The 22,049-nt window shown below is 43.0% G+C and overlaps 2 protein-coding genes across 3 annotated transcripts in view; one reads left to right on the top strand and one right to left on the bottom strand.

Moving 5' to 3' along the window:
- SERINC4 (serine incorporator 4) overlaps positions 1–7,833 on the top strand; it is a 95,321-nt gene extending 87,488 nt beyond the window's left edge. Inside the window, exon 12 of the mRNA XM_073653185.1 lies at positions 5,013–7,833. Within this exon, the coding sequence (XP_073509286.1) occupies positions 5,013–5,226 (214 nt within the window). The 3' untranslated portion in view covers positions 5,227–7,833. The remainder of the gene's footprint in view (positions 1–5,012) is intronic.
- A 5,287-nt stretch (positions 7,834–13,120) lies between these two features.
- Positions 13,121–22,049, bottom strand: part of ADAMTSL5 (ADAMTS like 5) — an 89,321-nt gene continuing 80,392 nt past the window's right edge. Inside the window, exons 12-13 of one of the 2 annotated variants that reach the window (XM_073653183.1) lie at positions 14,262–14,333; positions 13,121–14,158 (exon numbers count right to left, since the gene is read on the bottom strand). In XM_073653183.1, coding sequence (XP_073509284.1) covers positions 13,824–14,158; positions 14,262–14,333 — 407 coding nt within the window. In that variant the 3' untranslated portion in view covers positions 13,121–13,823. Of the gene's footprint in view, positions 14,159–14,261; positions 14,334–19,994; positions 20,324–22,049 lie in introns of those variants that run through there. The other variant, XM_073653184.1, reaches the window with a different exon arrangement.

Below are 22,049 nucleotides of genomic sequence, written 5' to 3'. Positions count from 1 at the left end.
CAAGTGGCCACTTTAAGTAGCTTTTCTCATGATTGCATACACCTGGCTATGAAGTTCAAAGCTCAATGAGGTTACAAAACCAAAAAAAGTGCTTTAGTAAGTCAGTAAAAAGTAGGTAGGAGTATTTAAAACAAGAAAATGATAAGGGTGCCCATACTTATGCACCTGTCAAATTTTGTTTGAATGCAGATTGCACATTTTCTGTTAGTACAATAAACCTCATTTCAAGGCAGAAACATTACTGTGTCCAACAGTTATTACATATATCAAACTGAAATAACTGTTGCAAAAACACCAATTTTTATAAAACAATAAGCTTAAGATTAATAGGGGTGCCCAAACTTTTTCATATAACTGTATATCCAAGTCACATTTAATCAAACAGTCTATTAAAGCAGAATAGCTAAAGATTAACTTAGGTGCTTGGAGTGCATAGCACAACATATACACTGCTCAAAAAAATAAAGGGAACACTTAAACAACAGAATATAACTCCAAGGAAATCAAACTGTGCACTTAGGAAGCAATACTGATTGACAATCAATTTCACATGCTGTTGTGCAAATGGAATAGACAATAGATGGAAATTATTGGCAATTATCAAGACACACTCAATAAAGGAGTGGTTCTGCAGGTGGGGACCACAGACCACATCTCAGTACCAATGTTTTCTGGCTGATGTTTTGGTCACTTTTGAATGTTGGTTGTGCTTTCACACTCGTGGTAGCATGAGATGGACTCTAAAACCCACAGAAGTGGCTCAGGTAGTGCAGCTCATCCAGGATGGCACATCAATGCGAGCTGTGGCAAGAAGATTTGCTGTGTCTGTCAGCGTAGTGTCCAGAGGCTGGAGGCGCTACCAGGAGACAGGCCAGTACACCAGGAGACATGGAGAGGGCCGTAGAAGGGCAACAACCCAGCAGCAGGACCGCTACCTCCTCCTTGCACAAAGGAGGAGCACTGCCAGAGCCCTGCAAAATGACCTCCAGCAGGCCACAAATGTGCATCTCTCTGCACAAACGGTTAGAAAATGGAACTAAATCAGGGTGGTATGAGGGCCCGACGTCAACAGATGGGGGTTGTGCTCACAGCTGAACACCGTGCAGGATGCTTGGCATTTGCCACAGAACACCAGGATTGGCAAAGTTGCTACTGATGCCCTGTGCTCTTCACAGATAAAAGCAGGTTCACACTGAGCACATGTGACAGATATGACAGAGTCTGGAGACGCCGTGGAGAGCGATCTGCTGCCTGCAACATCCTTCAGCATGACCGGTTTGGCAGTGGGTCAGTAATGATGTGGGGTGGCATTTCTTTGGAGGGCCGCACAGCCCTCCATGTGCTCGCCAGAGGTAGCCTGACTGCCATTAGGTACCGAGATGAGATCCTCAGACCCCTTGTGAGACCATATGCTGGTGCGGTTGGCCCTGGGTTCCTCCTAATGCAGGACAATGCCAGACCTCATGTGGCTGGAGTGTGTCAGCAGTTCCTGCAAGATAAAGGCATTGAAGCTATGGACTGGCCCACCCATTCCCCAGACCTGAATCTGATTGAGCACATCTGGGACATCATGTCTCGCTCCATCCACCAACGTCATGTTGCACCACAGACTGTCCAGGAGTTGGCGGATGCTTTAGTCCAGGTCTGGGAGGAGATCACACAGGAGACCATCCGCAACTCATGAGGAGCATGCCCAGGTGTTGTAGGGAGGTCATACAGGCATGTGGAGGCCACACACAATACTGAGCCTTAGGGTATGTGCACACGATGCAGAAATGCTCAGGATTTTTTCCTGAGCGTTTCTGCATCTCTCTGGCAGGAAAAAACGCATGCGGATTGTACATGCGGTTTCCTGCCAGGGACATGCGGAAATGAAGCGGTCTTCACTTTCATTTCCGCATGCGGGTTGACAAGCGCTTCCCAAGCGATTTTAGCATCACTTGGAAAGTGCTTGTCAACTTCACACTATATAAATCCATGCAGCCGGCATGGATTTATATAGTGTGTGATGTCAAAAAATAAAAAATAAATCTATACTTTACCCTCTGATGGCCCCCGGTGTCCTGCTTCATCGGTCCCGGCTGCCGGCAGTGAAGACTGTAGGACCTTCCGACATCAGCGTCACGTGACCCGTCACATGACTCTGACGTCAGCGAAGGTCCTTCATTCAACCGCGAAGTGCGCGGGAAGCCGGCAGGACACAGCGCGGGCCGTCAGAAGGTGAGAATATATATATTTTTTATTTTATTCTTTTTTTTTTAATGGTACCTGGGTCTGGATGAGAGTCCTCTCATCCACACCCGGGTACCATCCGCACATTAGACCGCATGAAAAGCGCATCAACATATACAGTGATGCGGATTCCATGCGGTCTAATGCAAGACAATGGCGGCAAAAGAGCAGCGTTTCCGCAAAATTAATTGACATGCTGCGGATTTTTGACCGCAGCGTTTACGCTGCGGAAAAATCTGCATCATGGGCACAGCACATGCGGATTTCCATTGGGGAACATTGCTGCCCTTCTACCATGCGTTTTTCATGCGTTTCCGCGGCGTTTACGCAACTGCAAAAACGCAGCGGAAACGCATGAAAAACGCATCGTGTGAACTCAGCCTTATTTTGACTTGTTTAAAGGACATTACATCAAAGTTGGATCAGCCTGTAGTGTGTTTTTCCTCTTTAATTTTGGGGGTGACTCCAAATCCAGGCCTCCATTGGTTAATCAATTTGATTTCCATTGATGATTTTTGTGTGATTTTGTTGTCAGCACATTCAACTTTGTACAGAACAAAGTATTCAATGAGAATATTTCATTCATTCAGATCTAGGATGTGTTATTTGAGTGTTCCCTTTACTTTTTTGAGCAGTGTATATATCTCGATATCAGAAGATTCATGGATTACTCAAATAGTGGTTAAATAGATTGCGAACAATACATTTAGCAGTATACCTTGAGGATCCCAGAAAGGAGTGTGGCGCCTGCCCCAACATCCAGCAGACTGACCCACCTAGTGAACACAGGCCCTGGTTTTAGTTAAAGCAAGTCAGGTGCATCTAATCACGTCACTGCAGAGTTGGGATTTAACCCTGTCCTTCTCAGCTATGCTACAAGTACTAGAATCAATTTGTGACCTAAAAGGGCTGGTGAATTTGGCTGGACTGTAACATAAGGCACAGTTTATCTTCAGAAGTGGTAATGATCTTGGAGAAAAACAGATTTATTTTTCTGTAATCTCATACATCCCATATTAGGGTGGTTTCATTGGCCAGAAAGGAGAAATAGAAGATCTTGCTTTATGTTTGCCAATCCTTCGAAGTCCACATTATTATTTGGCTCAAGACTGCATGAAAAATTTCCTGTAAAACTGTGGCTGGCCCACACTTACTCACTTACTAATGTAATCGCCACCTTATAGCGCAATTCAATTTACACAAATAAATTGATTTGCACAAAAAGAACAGAGGTGTGAAACTCACTGGACACTTGTCCAAACTTTGTACAAAAAGGAGGCCAGTAATGGCTTTATGTCAATAATGGCCTAAAGTAACCCTACTAAGAGTTGTCGACTTTAAAAGGGTTGTCCGCCTTTAGGGACAATTTTTTTTATATACTTCAGTGCAAATAATCAGGGCTAAAAATACTTTTCTCAATAGGGTTTCATTAAATATCTTGCACCAATTGCATTCTGTAGCCTCTTTGTTGTACTGTCCATTGCTACCATAGCTGTAGAATGAGTTAACTGAGAATCAGTCAGTCAGCCAGCTATTGCATGGCAGCCTGACAGAGAGTTTGTAACTTTTTTATCTGTGTTTTTCTGCTCTTCTGTCATTTGATTTATGACCAAAGACCATGTTAAAATGGAATGTACAGGAAAACAAAGAGGAAAATATTTTTAATGAAACCCAATTGAACTTAAATGTTTGGCCCCGCCATGAACCACCAAGCACCTATACTTGGTTTGAACAGTCATTCTGTGCTGACAAAGTCCCTTTAACTCCACATATGATGCTTCACTGTGATAAATTTGCCATATCTGGTAAATGTTAAGTCCAAGTTCACACTGTCTACCTATGATTCATTACGTAGGACCATCTGATGTGTCGGGAGGCCTCAATATGCATCAGATGGTCAGCCGGTCCCACTGAAATCAGTGGGTTTGGACGACTTTCATCTAGTGTGTATGTGGGCATTAAGTCAAAAAGTCACTTAAGGGGTCTGATCTTAGGGGGCTCAGAAGACAGATCCCCATTTATACACAATAGACTGTGTTGAAGACAGGCCATCAATAAGGTTCATGTGGTTAATATTCACGTACACTGGTATAGTTTGTTAGGTTTGCTTGCATACAGTAATACGTTGCCAATTGTAATTTACTGTTTTTACTTTCCATCATGATAAATTGTGACTGGACCCACACACTTCTGGACTGTGTCCAGTTATGTGATAAAGGCCACGACCCCACTATCAGTATTCGGTCAGTATTTTTTCTCAGGAGTGGGAGCCAAAACCAGGTGAGGAACAATCAGAGAAAAGGTATAATAGAAACAAGTCACCAATTCTGCATTTATCACCCACTCCTGGTTTTGTCTCCCACTCCTGAGAAAAAATACTGACCAAATACTGATAGTGGGGCCGTGGCTGAAGGCAGCATGTTGCCATCGCACATTGTATCCTCCCCAGCATTGCATAAAAAAATAGAACACATGGAGTTGGCTACCTCCCAGTTTGATTATTTGTCTGGAGGGTGGAATGATTTTTTTCTGTCTTGCTTGTTGTGATGTGAACTTTGCAGCAAGTATCAGCAAATATATGCACTTTCTGTGCATAGAATTATATAGAGTGGCCAAAGGGCAAAACAATTGTGCAGAAGTGCTGTGGTTAGTATGTATATAAAGTCATACACAACATAGCTAATTGGCCACGTGAACACCTCATTGTGACTAATGTTTAAGTATCACTGTGACTAATGTTTGACAATTGTGCATTCTCATGCAATGCTTTATGATTGCAGCTACGAGAACTCTTCCCTGGAGACTGTGTTCACACATGGAAGTTGGGCTACATTTTGGATCAAGGTGGCATCCTGTTGGACATGTGTCTTACTTTATTTATGGATACTTCTGGCACCAACGTGCTTTTCTGGAAATGGACATAACCAAAAGAGTGGCCCACCACAACATATACTGAGACGAAGACAGTTACGTAGGGTCACAGTGTCTAAGTGAAATGTCCTAATCTCCTCCTGATCTATGGACATTGTGTTAGGATTTATATTTATAATGGGCATGTGAGATCAATGGTTTAACAAAATGTGGAGATTAACACTTGGAATTGTATATGCCCAGGAATTGGATTGTTCCCATTTTCATTAGATGGCATTGTGGAAGTAGAAGTATCTGGAGCCGATAATGAGAGCATGGTGACAATAACACAGACTTTACAATATAATGTCAGACTTTTTATTGGATATTAGTACTCTAGGATCATTTTGCAGACATTTTTATGTTTGTCGTATACTATATGGATGACCTAAACATTACATCTGCAGGAGCTTTTAAGACATGCCATTATAAATCCATGGGCATTAATATAGAGTTGACCCTCTCTTTGCAGCTATACCAGCTACTACGCTTCTGGGAAGGCTTTATACAAGATTTTGGATGGTATTTGTGGAAATTTTTCTCATTCACCAAGAGGAACATTTGTGAGGTCAGACAATGATGTTGGATGAGAGAGCAAGGATCTCAATCTCCAAAGGCAAGTTATTCCACACCAAACTCACCCAACCATGCCTTTATGGACCTTTGTGCACGGCTGCACAGTCGTGCTGGATCTGAACAGTTTCCACAAAGTTGGAAGCATACTATTGTCCAAAATGTCTTGGTATGATGAATGAACGCATGCAAGCTTGGTATGCGGAATCATTAAGATTTCCCTTCACTGGAATTAAGGGGTCTAGGTCAATTCCTGAAAGCCAACCCATTAGCATTATCCATCCACCACCAAACTTTACCATTGGCACAATGCAGTCAGGCATGTAATGTTCTCCTGACACTCGCCAAACTGAGACTCATCTATCAGACTCCAGCTAGAGAAGCGTGATTCATCACTCCACAGAAAAAGTTTCCACTGCTGAAGAGTTCCGTGGTGGCATGCTTTACACCGCTCCTTCCAGGACTTGCCAGTGCCCTTGGGGATGCTAGACTGGATTGTGGAAGATTTAGGAGGGAAGAAATCTCACGAATGGCGGCATCCTATACAGAACAGCGCTTGAATTCAGTGATCTCTTTAGAATTAGGCATTATTTCAAACATTTGTAAAGGCTGACTGCATGGCAAGCTGGATTTTATACACCGGTGGCTTTTGGAAAAACCTGAATTCAGTGATTAGGACGTGTGCCCAATACTCTTGTCTATATAGTGAAACAAGTAGAGAAAAATAGTCGCTTCACAATTTGATTCCTCCATGGAATTTGGACTACTTAGAACCACAACTTGCTTTTACTAGTTCAGATTTACATCTTAACTACAGGAGAACAACTCTATTGATCTCCACATACATTGCGGCTTGTGTTAACAGAACTAGCTTACCATATGACAATACATTACAATATATGGCTACGTGTCTTAAGTGCAGTGCATTGGGGGTCCCTCCAAAGTCCAATAGCTTAGGGATCACTGATGAGAATCTCTAATGAACTGACCCTTATGCCCAGAACCTTCAAAAAAGTACCCAAAACTCCTGGAGTGGCTAATACAGCTGATTTTGGGTTTGTATTTGTAACTCTATAGAATGCTTGTTGTGAGTTTCAGTGAATGACTTTCGTAATTTCCAAAATGTTATCTTTTTTTTCTGTCCCAAATGCCAAACATCTTTTACAGAGAACATGTCCTGAGACCAAGCAATGTAGAAGTGACGCCTCCAAGCAACACAATAGGACTTGCGTACAAGCTGTGCAGTCTGCATACCTCTGCTCTCAGCTATACATAATGGGATTACTGCACTAAAGCTACCTGACATGTCCCATGAAAGCCTCAAGCTAAAATCCGGGGAGGGAATTACCTTGACTTGCAAGGTCAGGCAGGATCTGCACCGAAATATCGTTAGAGCAGTTGTCCTTTGTATAGTTGGGGAATCAATGTCCATTATTTATAGCTGCCGTGACTGGACGGAATACAATTACTGTTTACATGGCGTCATGGCAACACTTGTCATTCTGTTGTATTCAGATATATTGGGAAAAGGGAAATTTCCTTTTGCTTGACTGTTCTGTTGCTTAGGCTCCAATTAGCATTATGCAGAGAACATCAGGCTTTATGATGCTACAATCCACACTCTATTCTTTTATAACCGTGAATGGTCGAAGGCAAGCATCAACTTCAAGGCACTTCTTAATTAGGGGTTACGTTGATCACAAAAGAAATAGTTTTCTTTTATTTATGATTTTCATGATGCACAATAAAAAGTAACAGACTGATGGCGCTAGTGAGAATTTTTTTTTTTTTAGGACCACTCAGGATAATTCAGTTTTGTACACGTTTGTGTGCCAGATTTTGCTTAAGAGCACTAAACTATAAAAAAAAGTTATGTACAGCAATAGGATAAAGTTCATGAACAGGTAATGTTCTTATAGGAGTTGTAGAGGATTTGGAAAACATGGCTTCTTTCTCCCAAACCAGTGTCACACCTGTCCACAGGTTGTATGTGGTGTTTCACTCCAGCCCTATATTCACTTCAGTGGAGCTTGGCTTGGACACTTACACTTTTGTGGATCCATTTCTGGAGGAAAGCATCCATGTTTTGGTATAACGGCAACAGTTCATCTGAATCGAGCACCAATAATTTTCAGAATAATCAAAAGTAATAAATAAGGCTTTCAGCATCTTTTATGTCATATTGCATGCAATGCCAACATAACAGTCTCATAGCAAAAGTAAAGTTGTGGGCTTGCAGACTGTATGTCATTTTTTTAGGGTGGGCAACGCTGCTGATTTATTTTCACCTGTGCTTAATCACAACCTAGCTACAAACTGTGGAAGATTTCCCCTCTATGGTTCGGTCACACGAGCGTATAACTTGGACTAGCGCTATGCGATGTTTTATCGGATAGCACTTGGCCCAATGTTATGATAATGGTCAATGCAGATCTGCATGAGAAAAAAAAATTGCTGATTCTGAATGAGAAAACAATTGCTGCATGCTGCGTGTGGCTCCGATATTCAGATCATGCGCACCCATACTAGTCTATGGGCGCGTGTGAAACATTGGACTGCGCTCAGATGTCGTCCAAGTGCAGTCCTATGTACGCTCACAGAGACAATGAAGAAGATGTAGAAATTAAGTTCTCCATCTTCTCCGCACCTGTGCTGTGATTCTCTCATGTGAGAGAATCGGATCACAGTAAGATGACACTCGGCTCAAACGCTGACAGAGTTTGAGCCGAGTGTCATTAGTATAATCGGCCCGATTCTCTTGTATGAGAAAATGTATGCTACTGTGCGCGAACCATAAAAAAAGAACCTGACACCAGGTGAAAAGTAGCCATTTTTTGCTCTTATTCTATTCCTGCCGCTCCCCTGAGTATTTGTGTGTGGGGGGGTATTTTTACTTTGTACATTTTTAAAAAAAAAAAAAAATTCACCATACGGTTGCACAAATACAGGACCAAATTCATCAAGAATGGTGTTTTGTTGTTGTCAATCTTGACACAATGCACTGGAGTAAGATGTGCGAAATTCATTAAAAGGTGTGCACCTTTTAAAGGGACTCTGTCAGCACAGAATGACTGTTGAAACCAAGTTTAGGCTCTCGATGCTTCACGGCGGGGCCAATAATTTAAATACACCTTCCCACCTACTTGTTTTCTCTTTATATGTATCCACCCCCTTCTTCTTTGATTGACAGCTCTGGCTTTATAGGCCCAGAGAAGGGATAGAGGGGAAACAAGCACTTGGGAAGGTGTATTTAAATGATTGGCCCCGCCATAAAGCACCAAGCGGCAGGACTTAATTTGAACAGTCCTTCTGTGATGACAGAGCCCCTTTAAAAGGTAACCTGTCACCTGATTTATGCTGCCCAAACTTCCGGCAGCCTGAATCAGAGCCTGGCTGCACAATATATTTTAAAGATCCATCCCCAGCCAGCTTTTTCCTGCACAGAGGCCTGGCAATCACCTGGAGTGACACTAGGAGAAGCGAGCCGGGGCAGCGCCAAACTAGTCTGAGCTCTGGCTATGGTCCCTGGATTGATCGTTAAAGTATATTTTCTCTGAAATGCCTGAGCCTTTCTGCGAAGAATACACCTGGCAATAATGCAGTCAGGCTCTGATTCATGTTGCACGCAGTTTAAGTAGCATGAATCCGATTACTGTTAATGAATTTGGTGCCTCTTTTAGCTGCTGTGTGCCGCCTTAAGAATTGTACTCCAGTCAGACTCTGGATTAAATTTCTGTCATAATTGATGCCACTTTTCTGCCATAAATTATGGTGAATTTTCTGGAACATACTCGACCACACATTTATTTGTCAAACTTCCAACTGCTTTTCAAACAGTTGCCAAAGCTCGCATAAAAAGGGCAATTGGTAACAAATTTTTGTGCATCTACGGGATGTGCAAAAATCTTGCGCCTTTTCAATACAGCTTTATGCCACAATTCTGGCCAAAACTGTTATATGAATCAATTTTTTTTAATTGTGCCCATTCTGATAATTTTTTCCCCTTACCATTGGGGCATTGTTCATGGGATTCTCTTGGGGTGTGCCTTAGGCTGCTCTGTATAATTACCCTGTGAGCAACGCCCCCTTACTAAAGATCATAAAATTAGCATATTTGGCACACTAAAAAATAAAACCCCAATAACTCCGGGGAAAAGCAATAATTTAATACTTTGACAGGTCCTCTGTTAATGGGTTCTCAGCTAAATTTCTGCAGTTACTCTAGGTTATTGCAGAATGCTAACAGTGTGCAATATGCACTCCGTCAGGAGTCAGCTCTGTCTTCTGATTCAGTGGTTGTCACGTGCTGATTCACTTTTTATCAGCTTCATCAATAGAACATTAAGGCTGTGTGCCCACGATGCGTTTTTTAAGCGTCTCCGCAGCACCAAAAACGCTGCAGAAATGCTTAAAAAACGCATGGTAGAAGGCCTGCCATGTCCCCCAATGATAATCCGCATGTGCTTTGCACATGCTGCGGAAATTTCCGCTGCGGATTATCATTGCGGAAAAAAACTCAGCACTACCAATTATTTTGCGGAAGCGCTGCGTTTTCGCTGCCATTGACTTGCATTAGAACGCGCCAATTCCGCAAGACAGCATCTGTATTTGCGTAAATGGCGCGTTCTAATGTGCGGATGGTACCCGGGTGTGGAGGACAGGAGACTCTCCTCCGGACCTGGGTACCATTGAAAACTGTAAAAAAAAGAATAAAATAAAAAATAAATATATACTTACCTTCTGGCGGCCCGCGGTGCACTCCTCCTTGCTTGGCTGCAGTTCGCGATGGAATGAAGGACCTGCGCTGACGTCAGAGTCATGTGACGGGTCACGCGACGCTGACGTCGGCAGGTCCTTCAATACACCGCTGCCGGCAGCCGGGACAGTGAAGCAAGACTGCGGGGCCCATTGGAGGGTAAGTATACATTTATTTTTTTATTTTTAACCATTCTCTCGGGTCACACCATATTAATCCATGCTGTTTGCATGGATTTATATAGTGTGACCAAGTTGACAAGCACTTTCCAAGTGATGCTAAAATCGCTTGGAAAGCGCTTGTCAACCTGCATGCGGAAATGCAAGTGAAGAACGCTTCACATCCGCATGTCCCTGGCAGGAAAACGCATGTACAAGCTGCATGCGTTTTTTTCTGCCAGGGAGAGGCAGAAACACTCAGGAAAAATCCTGAGCATTTCTGCATCGTGGGCACATAGCAACTTTTTTTCAGCTACTCTTAGGCTATTTGGCACGTCTATGCAACTATGCAAATTGCATACTAATGGCCAATTGATAGCAGCTGCAGCAGGCAACAGGTCGGAATCCTGACACTGTGCATATTGTGACTAGCCCAGGGGATGGGGGATGACTCGGTTACCCAGGCCTTTAGCCTTAAGAAGGTCGCGGTGGTCGGCTCCCGGGCCCGTATCAAAGGCGTTGATAGATATCAAGTTTATAAAAGTTTGTGACGCCACCTATGGTTTCTGATGATATTCACCAGCGCTGCGCAGTCCACTGAGGCCGGTGATAAGGCAGCTAGATGGTATGGCTCCCCACAGGTGGAGCTAGGCCTCAGGGCAGGGTAAGGACGGGTTATGCAGGACGGAGAGACTCAGCCGGGCCAGAGCAAGAACAGGGATGGACACAATAGTCACTTCACTACCTTTTACTGATGGAAATTCAGGCACTCCCCGGAGCACTGTAGGGTGAAGGGTGTATGTCCGGATCCTCCCCAATGAGCAGGTTTTGGGCCTCCTGTTTCTTGCCTCTGCGTAGTAAGTTTCTGACTTGCCTGGAGCTAGGCCTAACTTTGTCTCTGTCCTGCGCTGGCTGACCTTGTGGTAGGGCCTTCTCTTGGAATGCACGCTCCCGACCTACGGGGCCTATGTGTCTCCTGGCTCTGGTACTTATCAGCACTTTAGCGATCCTGGGACTTATAGTTCTCCAGGGATTCCGGTTTATCTTACTGGGTCATGGAGATCCCGGTAAGCTTCGGACCCGGTGTCCGGTAACTGCTTCTTCGGGGTGAGCTAGTTAAGCTCCTCTGCCCCCTATGAACTAACTCTCTCTACTCGCCTTCGGCCTACTCGGGCCCTCAAAGGCTACTCACTAACGGCAGCTTGCCGCGCTTCACCGATCTTATGGCGCCGGCACACCTAAAGCTCACCTCTCTGAGCTACAACTGAGTCTAGAACACGCTCCACCGCAGACTGACCTCTCTCAGGCTTCTACTGCAGGAACTCTCTCAACAGGTTTGCTCTCTGTCAGTCCCAGTCTAGACTAACTGAGCTGGACTCTGCATTCAGGTTTGTACTTGCTGAACTCTCCAGAGGAACTGAGCTGCCTGGCTCCACCGTCCCTATTTATCTATCCCTAACTGGCTCCCTCTGGTGGTCTGAGGTGGAAGGTGGAGATGTGTGAATGGTTATGGGGGCCTCTTGTTGAGGAATCCTTCAATACACCCTTCTAGGATTTGTGATACCAAGCACAGCTGGGCTTCACAATTGCACACATGCCTTGCATGTGGGACTGTTGATTGGTTGGGAGGAGTTCCAACTGGCCCCTCCTCCTTACTGGCTTCTAGGTCAGGGGACTAACAGCAGAGAAAGCAGCTAATTATTATTATTTATTATTATAGCGCCATTTATTCCATGGCACTTTATATGTGAAAAAGGGGGTATACATACAAGAACAATTACAATAATCTTGAACGAAAATGAGCCATCGACTGGTCCAGGAGGAGAGAGGACCCTGCCTGCGAGGGCTCACAGTCTACAAGGAATGGGTGAGGATACAGTAGGTGAGGGTAGAGCTGGTCGTGCAGCGGGTATGGTGGAGCGAGGGTTACTGCAGGTTGTAGGCTTGTCGGAAGAGCTCGGTCTTCGGGTTCCTTTTGAAGGTTTCCATGGTAGGCGAGAGTCTGATATGTTGGGGTAGAGAGTTCCAGAGTGGGGGGGGGATGCACGGGAGAAATCTTGTATGCCATTGTGGGAAGAGGAGATAAGAGGTGAGTAGATAATGATGAAGAGGGCCCTGCAGGAGGAGGACGGAGAAAATAGTGGGACTTAAAGAAAGGGGCAGAGCAAGTATGTAGTAAGGAGAATAGAAAGACCTCATGGCTTAGTGGACGGGGTGAAAAAGGGGGCTTGAAATGGAAGCAAAATATTAAGTGGCATGAATGGATGAATTAACTGCCCACAATGACTTGCATTACTAGGTTGGTGTCATTTTATACTATTTTTAACATAGCAAGGGGTGTCTAATACAGACAACGAATGGAAGAATTGTGCAAAACCCTGTATTAACCTTTCTGTAGAAAGAATTGACCTCAACCCTGCGTCATTTATAAAAAAATCGGCAAGACGTGTTTTAGGTTTCATTTTTTTTAATAAATGTGTTGTAAACATATTTCATACATACAGCTTCACTCGCACTTACACTCACACCCTCCTTTTACACATATCACCTTGTATAAATAGATATTCTTGCACACCGGCGCATGACGCGCGCTGCTTTAATAAGTGACTGTTCATTTTCCAAAAGCATGTGAAAATAAATTATGCATAGCGCATATGCATCTCTGTGTTTTCGTCTATAAATATATGGCTGAATATACATTTTAATACAATCTGGTATAAAACAGGACGTCTAGAAAAGGGATTTGGTTTATAAAATGTAAAGAAACGTGATATACATTTGGCAAGTTTTATAGTGAATACACCACGCATCGACATGTGCAGCAGTATAGTAGATTATAAATTTATGGTATTGCCGTGTAATGTGGAGAACATACCTGTGCGTCTGTCCACATACCAGCCTGTGTATCTGCATATATTGTATTATATCCTAAATATATTCAAATAACTTCTTGTGTATTAATGAGTGAACTAGTGTGGATTGCTCTTTCTTAGATATTTACTCCTTTAAGACTTCCACTTTCAGGCAGACTAGCAACACATGACATTATAATCACGTTATATGTCCTAGCACCAGTATGAAATATTACAATACATCTCAAATATAGATCTCTCCAAAAATACTACTTTAAATAGTGTATACACAGGGACAATAGATACTGTCTGTACATAGTGAATTCTTGCTCATCAGAAAGGTTATTGGTTCAGTTTTGGGTGTATTTGATACCCATACTTGGCACATTCTTGGTCAAGGTCTCGAAGCATTTTGTCTTCCTTTGGTTTGTATGGACGCACAAAACTGTCCGTTTCAAGCAATATCCTGTTTAGAGTCTTCTCATAGTTTACATGCCTCCTGGCCATCAGAATATATTCCCGTTTCTCCAGTAAACTGGGGCAATCACAGGTGTTTGGGACCCACATGTATTCCCGCCTTAGGATGGGGAAATTGTTCTTGTAGGTAATTATCACCTGAACATCATAGCGGGTCTCTTTACCCACAATCCTTTTACTGACAATTCTCCCTCGGAAAACTGCAAAAATCCAAGTGAAAACATTCAAGCTTATTGAGACTGCAGCCAGACATAATGGGCTCTTCTGTTGGCACAGGAATAAAGGGAAATCACTTTGACTTACCGAAGTCCTTCTGACAGTACTGCTTGATTTTGTTTTGCCGTCCCTTGACTTTCCTGCACTTTCCACATTTATCTGCAATTAGTAAATTAATCTGGTGATTTTTCAAAAGAACAAAAAAAAACTAACATGAATATCATGGTCTTATCAGATTGTTTTGCAGCGCTTCCCATATGATACTTAAACCAGTTGTTGCTCCTAGGTTTTAATCTTTCAAGTCAGGATACAGTTTTACAAAAAATAGACCCAAAGTTTACACCAAAGAGATGCCCAATAGGTGATCCTACCTGATTGTAGTTCTCCTCTACATGACGCAAGCAGCCTAACCACAATCACTGGGGCTCGGTAGTCGTCATTTATTATTATTATTTATTTATATGGCACCATTGATTCCATTATGTGGGCAATGTGGCATCAGAACACTATTTTTTTTGACAAACAGAACAGTTCTTGACAGGACAGAAAGTATGGAAACTTTTTCCTCTTCTAACCAGGCAAGACAGACCATGAAAATGAAGAAGAAATGAACTCCATATAAATCTATACCAATCAGTTGCACCAAGCTGTGCTAAATATAAAATTCAGAGGATAAGATAAGTTGATCACCACTTTCCTAAATCAATTATTCTCAACCAGTGATCCACACTTGGTTTTGGATGAAAGGAGCTTTCTCATCATCGTAAATGTGGCGCCTTGCTGTGCATTAGTGCCACAGATCCTAGAGGGGTGCATGGACGGATTCCTCCACAAGAGGCCCCCACAGCATACACACACCTCCACCTCCCACCTCAGACCACCAGAGGGAGCCCAGATAGGGATATAAATAGGGAAGGTGGAGCTAGGCAGTCAGTTCCTCTGGAGAGTTCAGCAAGTACAGGTCTGAATACAGAGTCGAGCCTAGTCTAGGGAACACAGCTAATAGTTCAGCATTGGAGCACGAGGCTCCTGCAAGCTAGACTCAGGGACCTCAGTTAGAGCCCAAGGCGTGCCGACACCATAAGAGCGGTGAAGCGCTGCGTGCTGCCGCTAGTGTGTATAGCCTAGTGAAGGCCTCGAGCGAGGCCGAAGGCTAGAGGAGTGAGTAGCATTGGGGACAGAGGAGCTGTGCAAGCTCACCCCAGAAAACATATACCGGACACCGGGTCCGCGTCTACAGGGCCGTATACCCCCCTGTAGAGACAACCGGAGACCCCTGGAAGACTTCAGGTCCCAGGATCACCCAAGAACTGATACGTATCAGAGCCAGGAGTCACGGAGGCCCCGCAAGCTGGGAGCGTGTACTCCAAGAGAAGGCCCTACCACAAAGTCAGCCGGTGCAGGACAGAGACAAAGTTAGGCCTAGCTTCAGGCAGGTCAGAAACTTACTACACAAAGGCAAGAAACAAGAGGCCCTATACCCGCTCACTGGGGAGAGTCCTGATATGCACCCTTCACCCTACAGTGCTCCGGAATGTGCCTGAACTTCCATCAGTAAAAGGTACTGAAGTGAACTGTGTGTTTGCCTATCCTTCTTCAGACCCGGCTGGGTTCCCCTGTCCTGCATCCCTACATCCACGCTGCCCTGAGGCCTAGCTCCACCTGTGGGGAGCTATACCACCCAAGCTGCCTTAACACCGGCCTCAGTGGGCTTCCGCAGCGCTGGTGATCCTCACCAGACACCACAGGTGGCGTCACGAACTTTCACATAATGATCCACCCTTTTAAAGAGAGGCCCAGGGTACGGGCCCGGGAGCCGACTACCGCGACATCCCCAAGACCAGGCAACAAGGCCCGGGCGCCGAGTCATCCCCATCCCCTGGGCTCGTCTTAAACAATTTAAATTGTAAAGTGATAGTAAAAACAAGCATGTGATTTATCTCTTACTAAAAATCCTCTCTGTATCAAGAATGGAGAGATTTCTACTTTTATTGTTTACTGCTCATTGCCTAGATTACCAGCGGCCACCTCTGCTGTCTATCAGAGGTGACCGGTTTTCTAGACAAGGAGCATGCGCTTGCAAGCCCTTTGTTATAGAGCATGTAAGCGCTGCTCTGAATCTGGACAACGATATCAACTGCTCAGATTATAGCAGGACTTGCTATGTACAGTATGTTTGCAGTGGGGCAGATATAGAGAGAAGAGAGTCACTGTGCAAGAACAATATATGGACCTCCTTAAAGAGGTTGTCCACTACTTTCACATTGATGAGGATAGGTCATCAATGTCTGATGTGTGGGGGTGCGACACCGGCACCCCTGCCGATCAGCTGTTCCCGGTGTCATCAGCTGGAACTGCTCAGTTACGAAGCTGCACATCGCAGCTCTGCCAACTATATAGTGGCCACGGCTGGGTACTGTACATCCACCCGCTATTCAAATAAATAGGGGGCGGATGTGCAGTACCCAGCCTTGGCCACAATTCCATTGACTGAGCTGCACTATGCAGCTTCTTAACTGAGCAGTTCCGGCTGACACAGGGAACAGCTGATCGCAGGGGGTACCAGGTGTCGCACCCCCACCGATCAGACATTGATAACCTATGCCAAGGATAGGCCATCAATACTAAAGTAGTGGAAAACCTCTTTAACTCTCCTTAACAGGTTGCACCAGTGGTATGTCCTCCCCTGGTTTGCAGCCTCTGAACGTAGAAATGTTTCTTATCTTTAACTCACAGCAAACAAATATCTTAAAAATGGAACTGAAACAAAAATATATTAGAGAGATGTATTAAAATGGGAAACTCTTTTATTAGTAATTTCATAAATGCAAGCCTGATGTCACAATCACCGTTCTATTGCGCCTACAGGATTCACCAGGTCATCAAAGACATTTGTATTTTTGTGAGCAAGAACAATTAATCCTTTCTTACATCGTTGCCACAGAAGAAAAATATTCAAATCCTTTCTTAATTAAACACTCCGAAGTCTAATGTGGGAAAGGCAGATGCCTTCTACCCTTCCTGTAGAAGGATCAACTGTTCTGCAGGGCTCAGTTCCTATATATGGACACTTTCTCCAGTAAGGTACATAGAGGTAGAGACAGAACTCAACATTTGAACCTGCCCTGCTGCAGCCAGAAAACGTGACACTGATATTCCTCAACCATTTCCACATGTCTCGCATTTATCAGTCTGATACACTATCTTCTGAAAAAACAACAAGGTTCCGAACACTCACACACCCCATTCCTTTCCACACTGTTGGGAGTTTACCATACAACAGAGTTTGGGAAATGAACAACTGGCACAGTGCCAGTGTGTTTTTGCCAAATAGCTGACATCCTGACATTTTTTTTCCAGATAATTTTCTGCATCTTCGCTTTGCCACTCCTGTAATGATATCCTGCTAACAGATCAAAGGTAACATTTACAGGCAGCCAAGCAGAAAGTATGAAGGAAAACGGACTTCAACACTAAATCAGGAATATAAAAAAAGAGAATAAGTATATTTATATACCTGCATCTCCCCAAGTACCATGACTATTTACTGGCTATGCAGGGCATTATATATAAAACCCTATGAAATAAACAGAGAACTGCATGGATTTTGTACAAAAAAATGCAATGGGGTTACCACTTTTAATTTAAGAAATTCTCATTTAAGAGAAATTGTAAATCTAAAATTGCTGCATCATGAAACACAGGTAACTTACAGTAAAGCACATGCGTTGTTTGTAGTCATCGACTGCACGACACCAGAAAAGGGGGGTTACAAAAACAGCCAAGAGAAGCTGCTCTACACTTTTTGCGTAACTGACATAGAAATGAATGGAAATAGTGTGGCACCGAGAGCTACTCCTTTTTCACAACTTGGGAAATGTGACTCTCTTCGGCATGCTGTTTTGTTAACTCCCCACCATTTCTATGAGAGTTGCACAAACAGCGATCTATCATATAACAAGACTATGTATCCATCACATTGGAAAAATGTGACTCAGTACAAAAACGATATTACAATAGACTCCCGCTTGTCATATGAGCCTGAAGCTACTGGAAACAAAAGCTCATAGCTGCGACTTCCAAAACATGACCGCCTATAACACTAGGATAAGCAAACTTATGTATACACTGGCATGAAGCCATAACTCTGGGTCAATGCCACATACATGGGTCACCGCCATCTGTGGTTATTGCCAAATTTCACTTACAGCCTGGAAGTTCATTGTCCTTCATAATTAGCTTAGCAGCAGCCTAAAAGATTTAAAGGTTGCAAACCCAACATATTTGTGATGGAAATAAGCTAGACTGAGACAAGCGCTGCGGCTCAGTGTCACATTCCCAGTGCTTGTTCAAGGAAGCAAGAACACCCTGTAAACAGGGCACTGAATTGTGTGGTAGAAGAGAAATTCTTCATAACGGTTCAATATTGTATGATCAGATATGTAAACCAATACTGATGGCCAACACCTCATTAAATGTTATATTGTTTCCTCTAAGTACCTAACAATATCAAGAGATGACATAAGTTTGAAGATTAATGTAACAGTAAACATAAACATGTACAATATAAAAGATGATCTTCTAGTATCATACCCAAGAACATAAATTCTACTGAGAAATCATAACTTTATGGTATGAAAGGTCACCATCCACATTTCTTGCCTTTTGTAAGCCACCAAACTGCAGGACTCCTCCATCCATCTGTTATGCAAGACAACACCGACAACCAAGTCAAAAATGGTTGACTTTCTCATGGGACCAACACATAGAATTCGAGGTTTTGCTGCCTCCTCTAAAGGTAAAAATAAGCGCCAAGCAAATTTAGATAAGAGTATCTGCAGTATAAACCAGTAGCCCAGCTACCATGGGTAAAAAAGGAGAAGGGAAAACAGGTGGTCATACCAGCCTACTCGCAAGGTGGAGCGCCCCCTTCCCAGGACAACCATCACTCTTGTATGTATCAGCATGCATAGCAGGCTGATACAGTTTAACTCTGAAACATAGCAGATAGAGAGTGGTAGGGCAGGGAGACCTTGGCTGATGTGTAGGCCGCAGGTCGCATTTGACCTACAGTCAACAGAATGACAGTGGCATGCGCAAGGAGAATATCTGTGTGTGCAAAATTATTGAGCAACTATTAGTGTGCAGAATTATTATGAAACTAAATTAAAAATGTACATTTTCCCATCTCAATTGTTTATTTTCATCTGTTAAAGTGAGAATAATAAACAAACAACTCAAAGTGTACAAAAATACATTTCTGATATTTAAAAAAAATATATCAGTAACCAATATAGCCACCCTTTTTTTCAATAACGATCATAAGCCTTCTATCCATGGAGTCTGTCAGTTTCCTACTCTGTTAACAATCATGTTTTAGGCAACAACAAATCACAGCCTCCCAGACACTGCTCAGAGAGGTGACTGTTTTCCTTCACCTTAATTCTGATTAAGAAGAGCCCACAAGTTCTCAATAGGGTATTGGTCAGGTGAGGAAGGGGCAATGTCATTATTCTTTTATTTTTAAGGCTAAGGGCCTTATTTCAAGCAGTTGAGACTTTGATGCATGTGATGGAGAATTGTCCTGCATAAAAATCATGGTTTTCTTGAAAAATACAGACTTTTTCCTGTATCACTGCTTGATGAAAGTGTCTTCTAAATACTGGCAGTAGGTTTGAGAGTTGATTATGAGTCCATATTCAACACAAAAAGGTCCAATTAGCTAATCTTTAATAATGCCAGCCCAAAGAAGTACCCCACCTCTACCTTGCCGGCATCTAAGTAGAAGTGGAGATCTGTGACTGTTACTGATCCAGTCCCGGGCGCATCCATCTCATCTGTCAAGAGTCACTCTCATCTCATCAGTCCATAAAACCTTTGACAAACTTGTCTTCACATATTTCTTGGCTCAGTCTTGACATTTCAACTTCTGTTTTTTGTTCAGCAGTGGTCAGGTTTCAGCCTCCTTACCTTGGCCATGTCTTTGAGCTGTGAACACCTTGTACTTCTGGGCTCTCCAAGGAGGTTGCAGTTCTGGAATATGACCGCACTAAAGGATAATGGGTTCCTGGTCACTTCACATTTGATTCTTCTCAAATCTTTGGCAGTCAATATGTGTCTTTTTTTTCTCAACATGCTTTTTAGCAACCCTGTTGACTAGTTATAACAAGACTTTTGATGGTTCCGAGATCACACCCCAAAATGTTACAATTTCAAGAGTCACTCCGTAAGACTTTTTTTTTTTTTTTTACTCTAGAGTCAGTTAAATCATTTTTTTAGCCCATTTTGCCTAAAAAACTAAGCTAACAATTATGCACACCTTGATAAAGAGTGTTGATGGAACACATGGGAAAAGTGAACGACCCCATCAGAGAGAACGTCAGCTATCTGTAACTATTCTGTGATCTCTTAATATGTTCTGCAGAACTAGTATCTACCATCATATGGACACTCTAATATCAGTCTTGGTCTTTGTGTAGTGGTTAATTTTCAGTAAAATCATGGTCATCTGCTGAGGTTCAACTTTACCCAGTAGAATTAAGGTGGGTAAAGTTAAAATGGTCACCTAGATTAGGGGTACACTCAGATTTGTTTTGTCCCCATATGCTGAATCCATATCTACACCTCTGATATTAAACAGAACTTTCCTAACACCTATTTACCTGAGTTTCAGAAATTCTTAGAGAGTCACACTCCTGGGTGGAATAAGAACACACTTTTATATCACCTAGGTGGGGTAACAATATTAGTCTTCGAGGCATACACACCCAGATTGATATTAACATCTATCAGTTACCATGTCACTCCCATCCCATAATAGAGAGGCAATTTGAGGACTTATTCATTTAGAAAGAACAGGCAAAACTTTGTACATATTTAATACGAAACCATGAAACAAACTTTCTATTAGAGGGGAGAAAATATATTATTCTTTCATGCTTTGTAGAAAGGTGACTCATTCTTCAGTATGAATAATATAACATATAGATCCATTTTTTGTATATAGGATACACATATCTATGCACGAGCAGCTGGTCATTGGCTGTAGCTCATGAATATTTAATCTTGGCGGACATCAACTCTGTTGAAATAATAAAGGCTGCAGCTGATGAGGAGACGCGCATCGGCTGCAGCTGGCACGTAAAACAACAAGTCAAGTTACTTTTCAGGAACAGCGGGGCAAACATCACTGATATGGCACCACTGCAGGAGGGGACTATACTCTGTTTTTATTTTATACTGGGTCCTGAATTGATTAAACTGGGGTTGTCCTGAACAACCCCTTTAATACCCAAGCACCTGACCTCTTCTAGAGCAGGCCTTAAAAAGCTTAGGGTGATGATGTCAAAGGAGATGGCCAGGTGGACTACTGCAAAAGAAAGTGTCCATAGAAGAGAGCCAGGCCCAGTGTTTGTGTCGGGACATGTGAGTAACAATGAAGTTCTTCTGGATGTCAGTTTTTGGAGAAAAGCTAGAACTGAACCCAAAGGGATAAAAAGTATAAAGGAAAAAAGACTAACTGTCCTGAATATTTTATAATTAATCCTGTGTTTGAATACAAAAAAATTGTAGTAAAAAAGAAACTAAAACTGCAGGAGCAATTCTAGCTTTAGACGGCCTAAGGCCACGTGCACATGTTGAGTATTTGAGGAGCTTTTTACGTTAGTATTTGTCAACCAAAACCAGGAGTGAGTTTCTATTATACTTTTCCTCTGACTGTTCCACTTCTGATTTTGGCTTATAAATACTGAGATAAAAAAAACTCACCAAATACTCAACATGTGCACGTGGCCTTACTCTCCGACTGTCCCCTTTAGTGATCGTTCCCGTAGATGTATTCTCTTAGATATCACAAAGTCAGAACCATCTCAGCAC

This window comes from Phyllobates terribilis, unplaced genomic scaffold (assembly GCF_046119375.1).
Source record: "Phyllobates terribilis strain yellow unplaced genomic scaffold, ASM4611937v1 Scaffold_11__3_contigs__length_659146591, whole genome shotgun sequence".
NCBI lineage: Eukaryota > Metazoa > Chordata > Amphibia > Anura > Dendrobatidae > Phyllobates > Phyllobates terribilis.
This window is presented reverse-complemented; position numbering and strand designations above follow the sequence as displayed.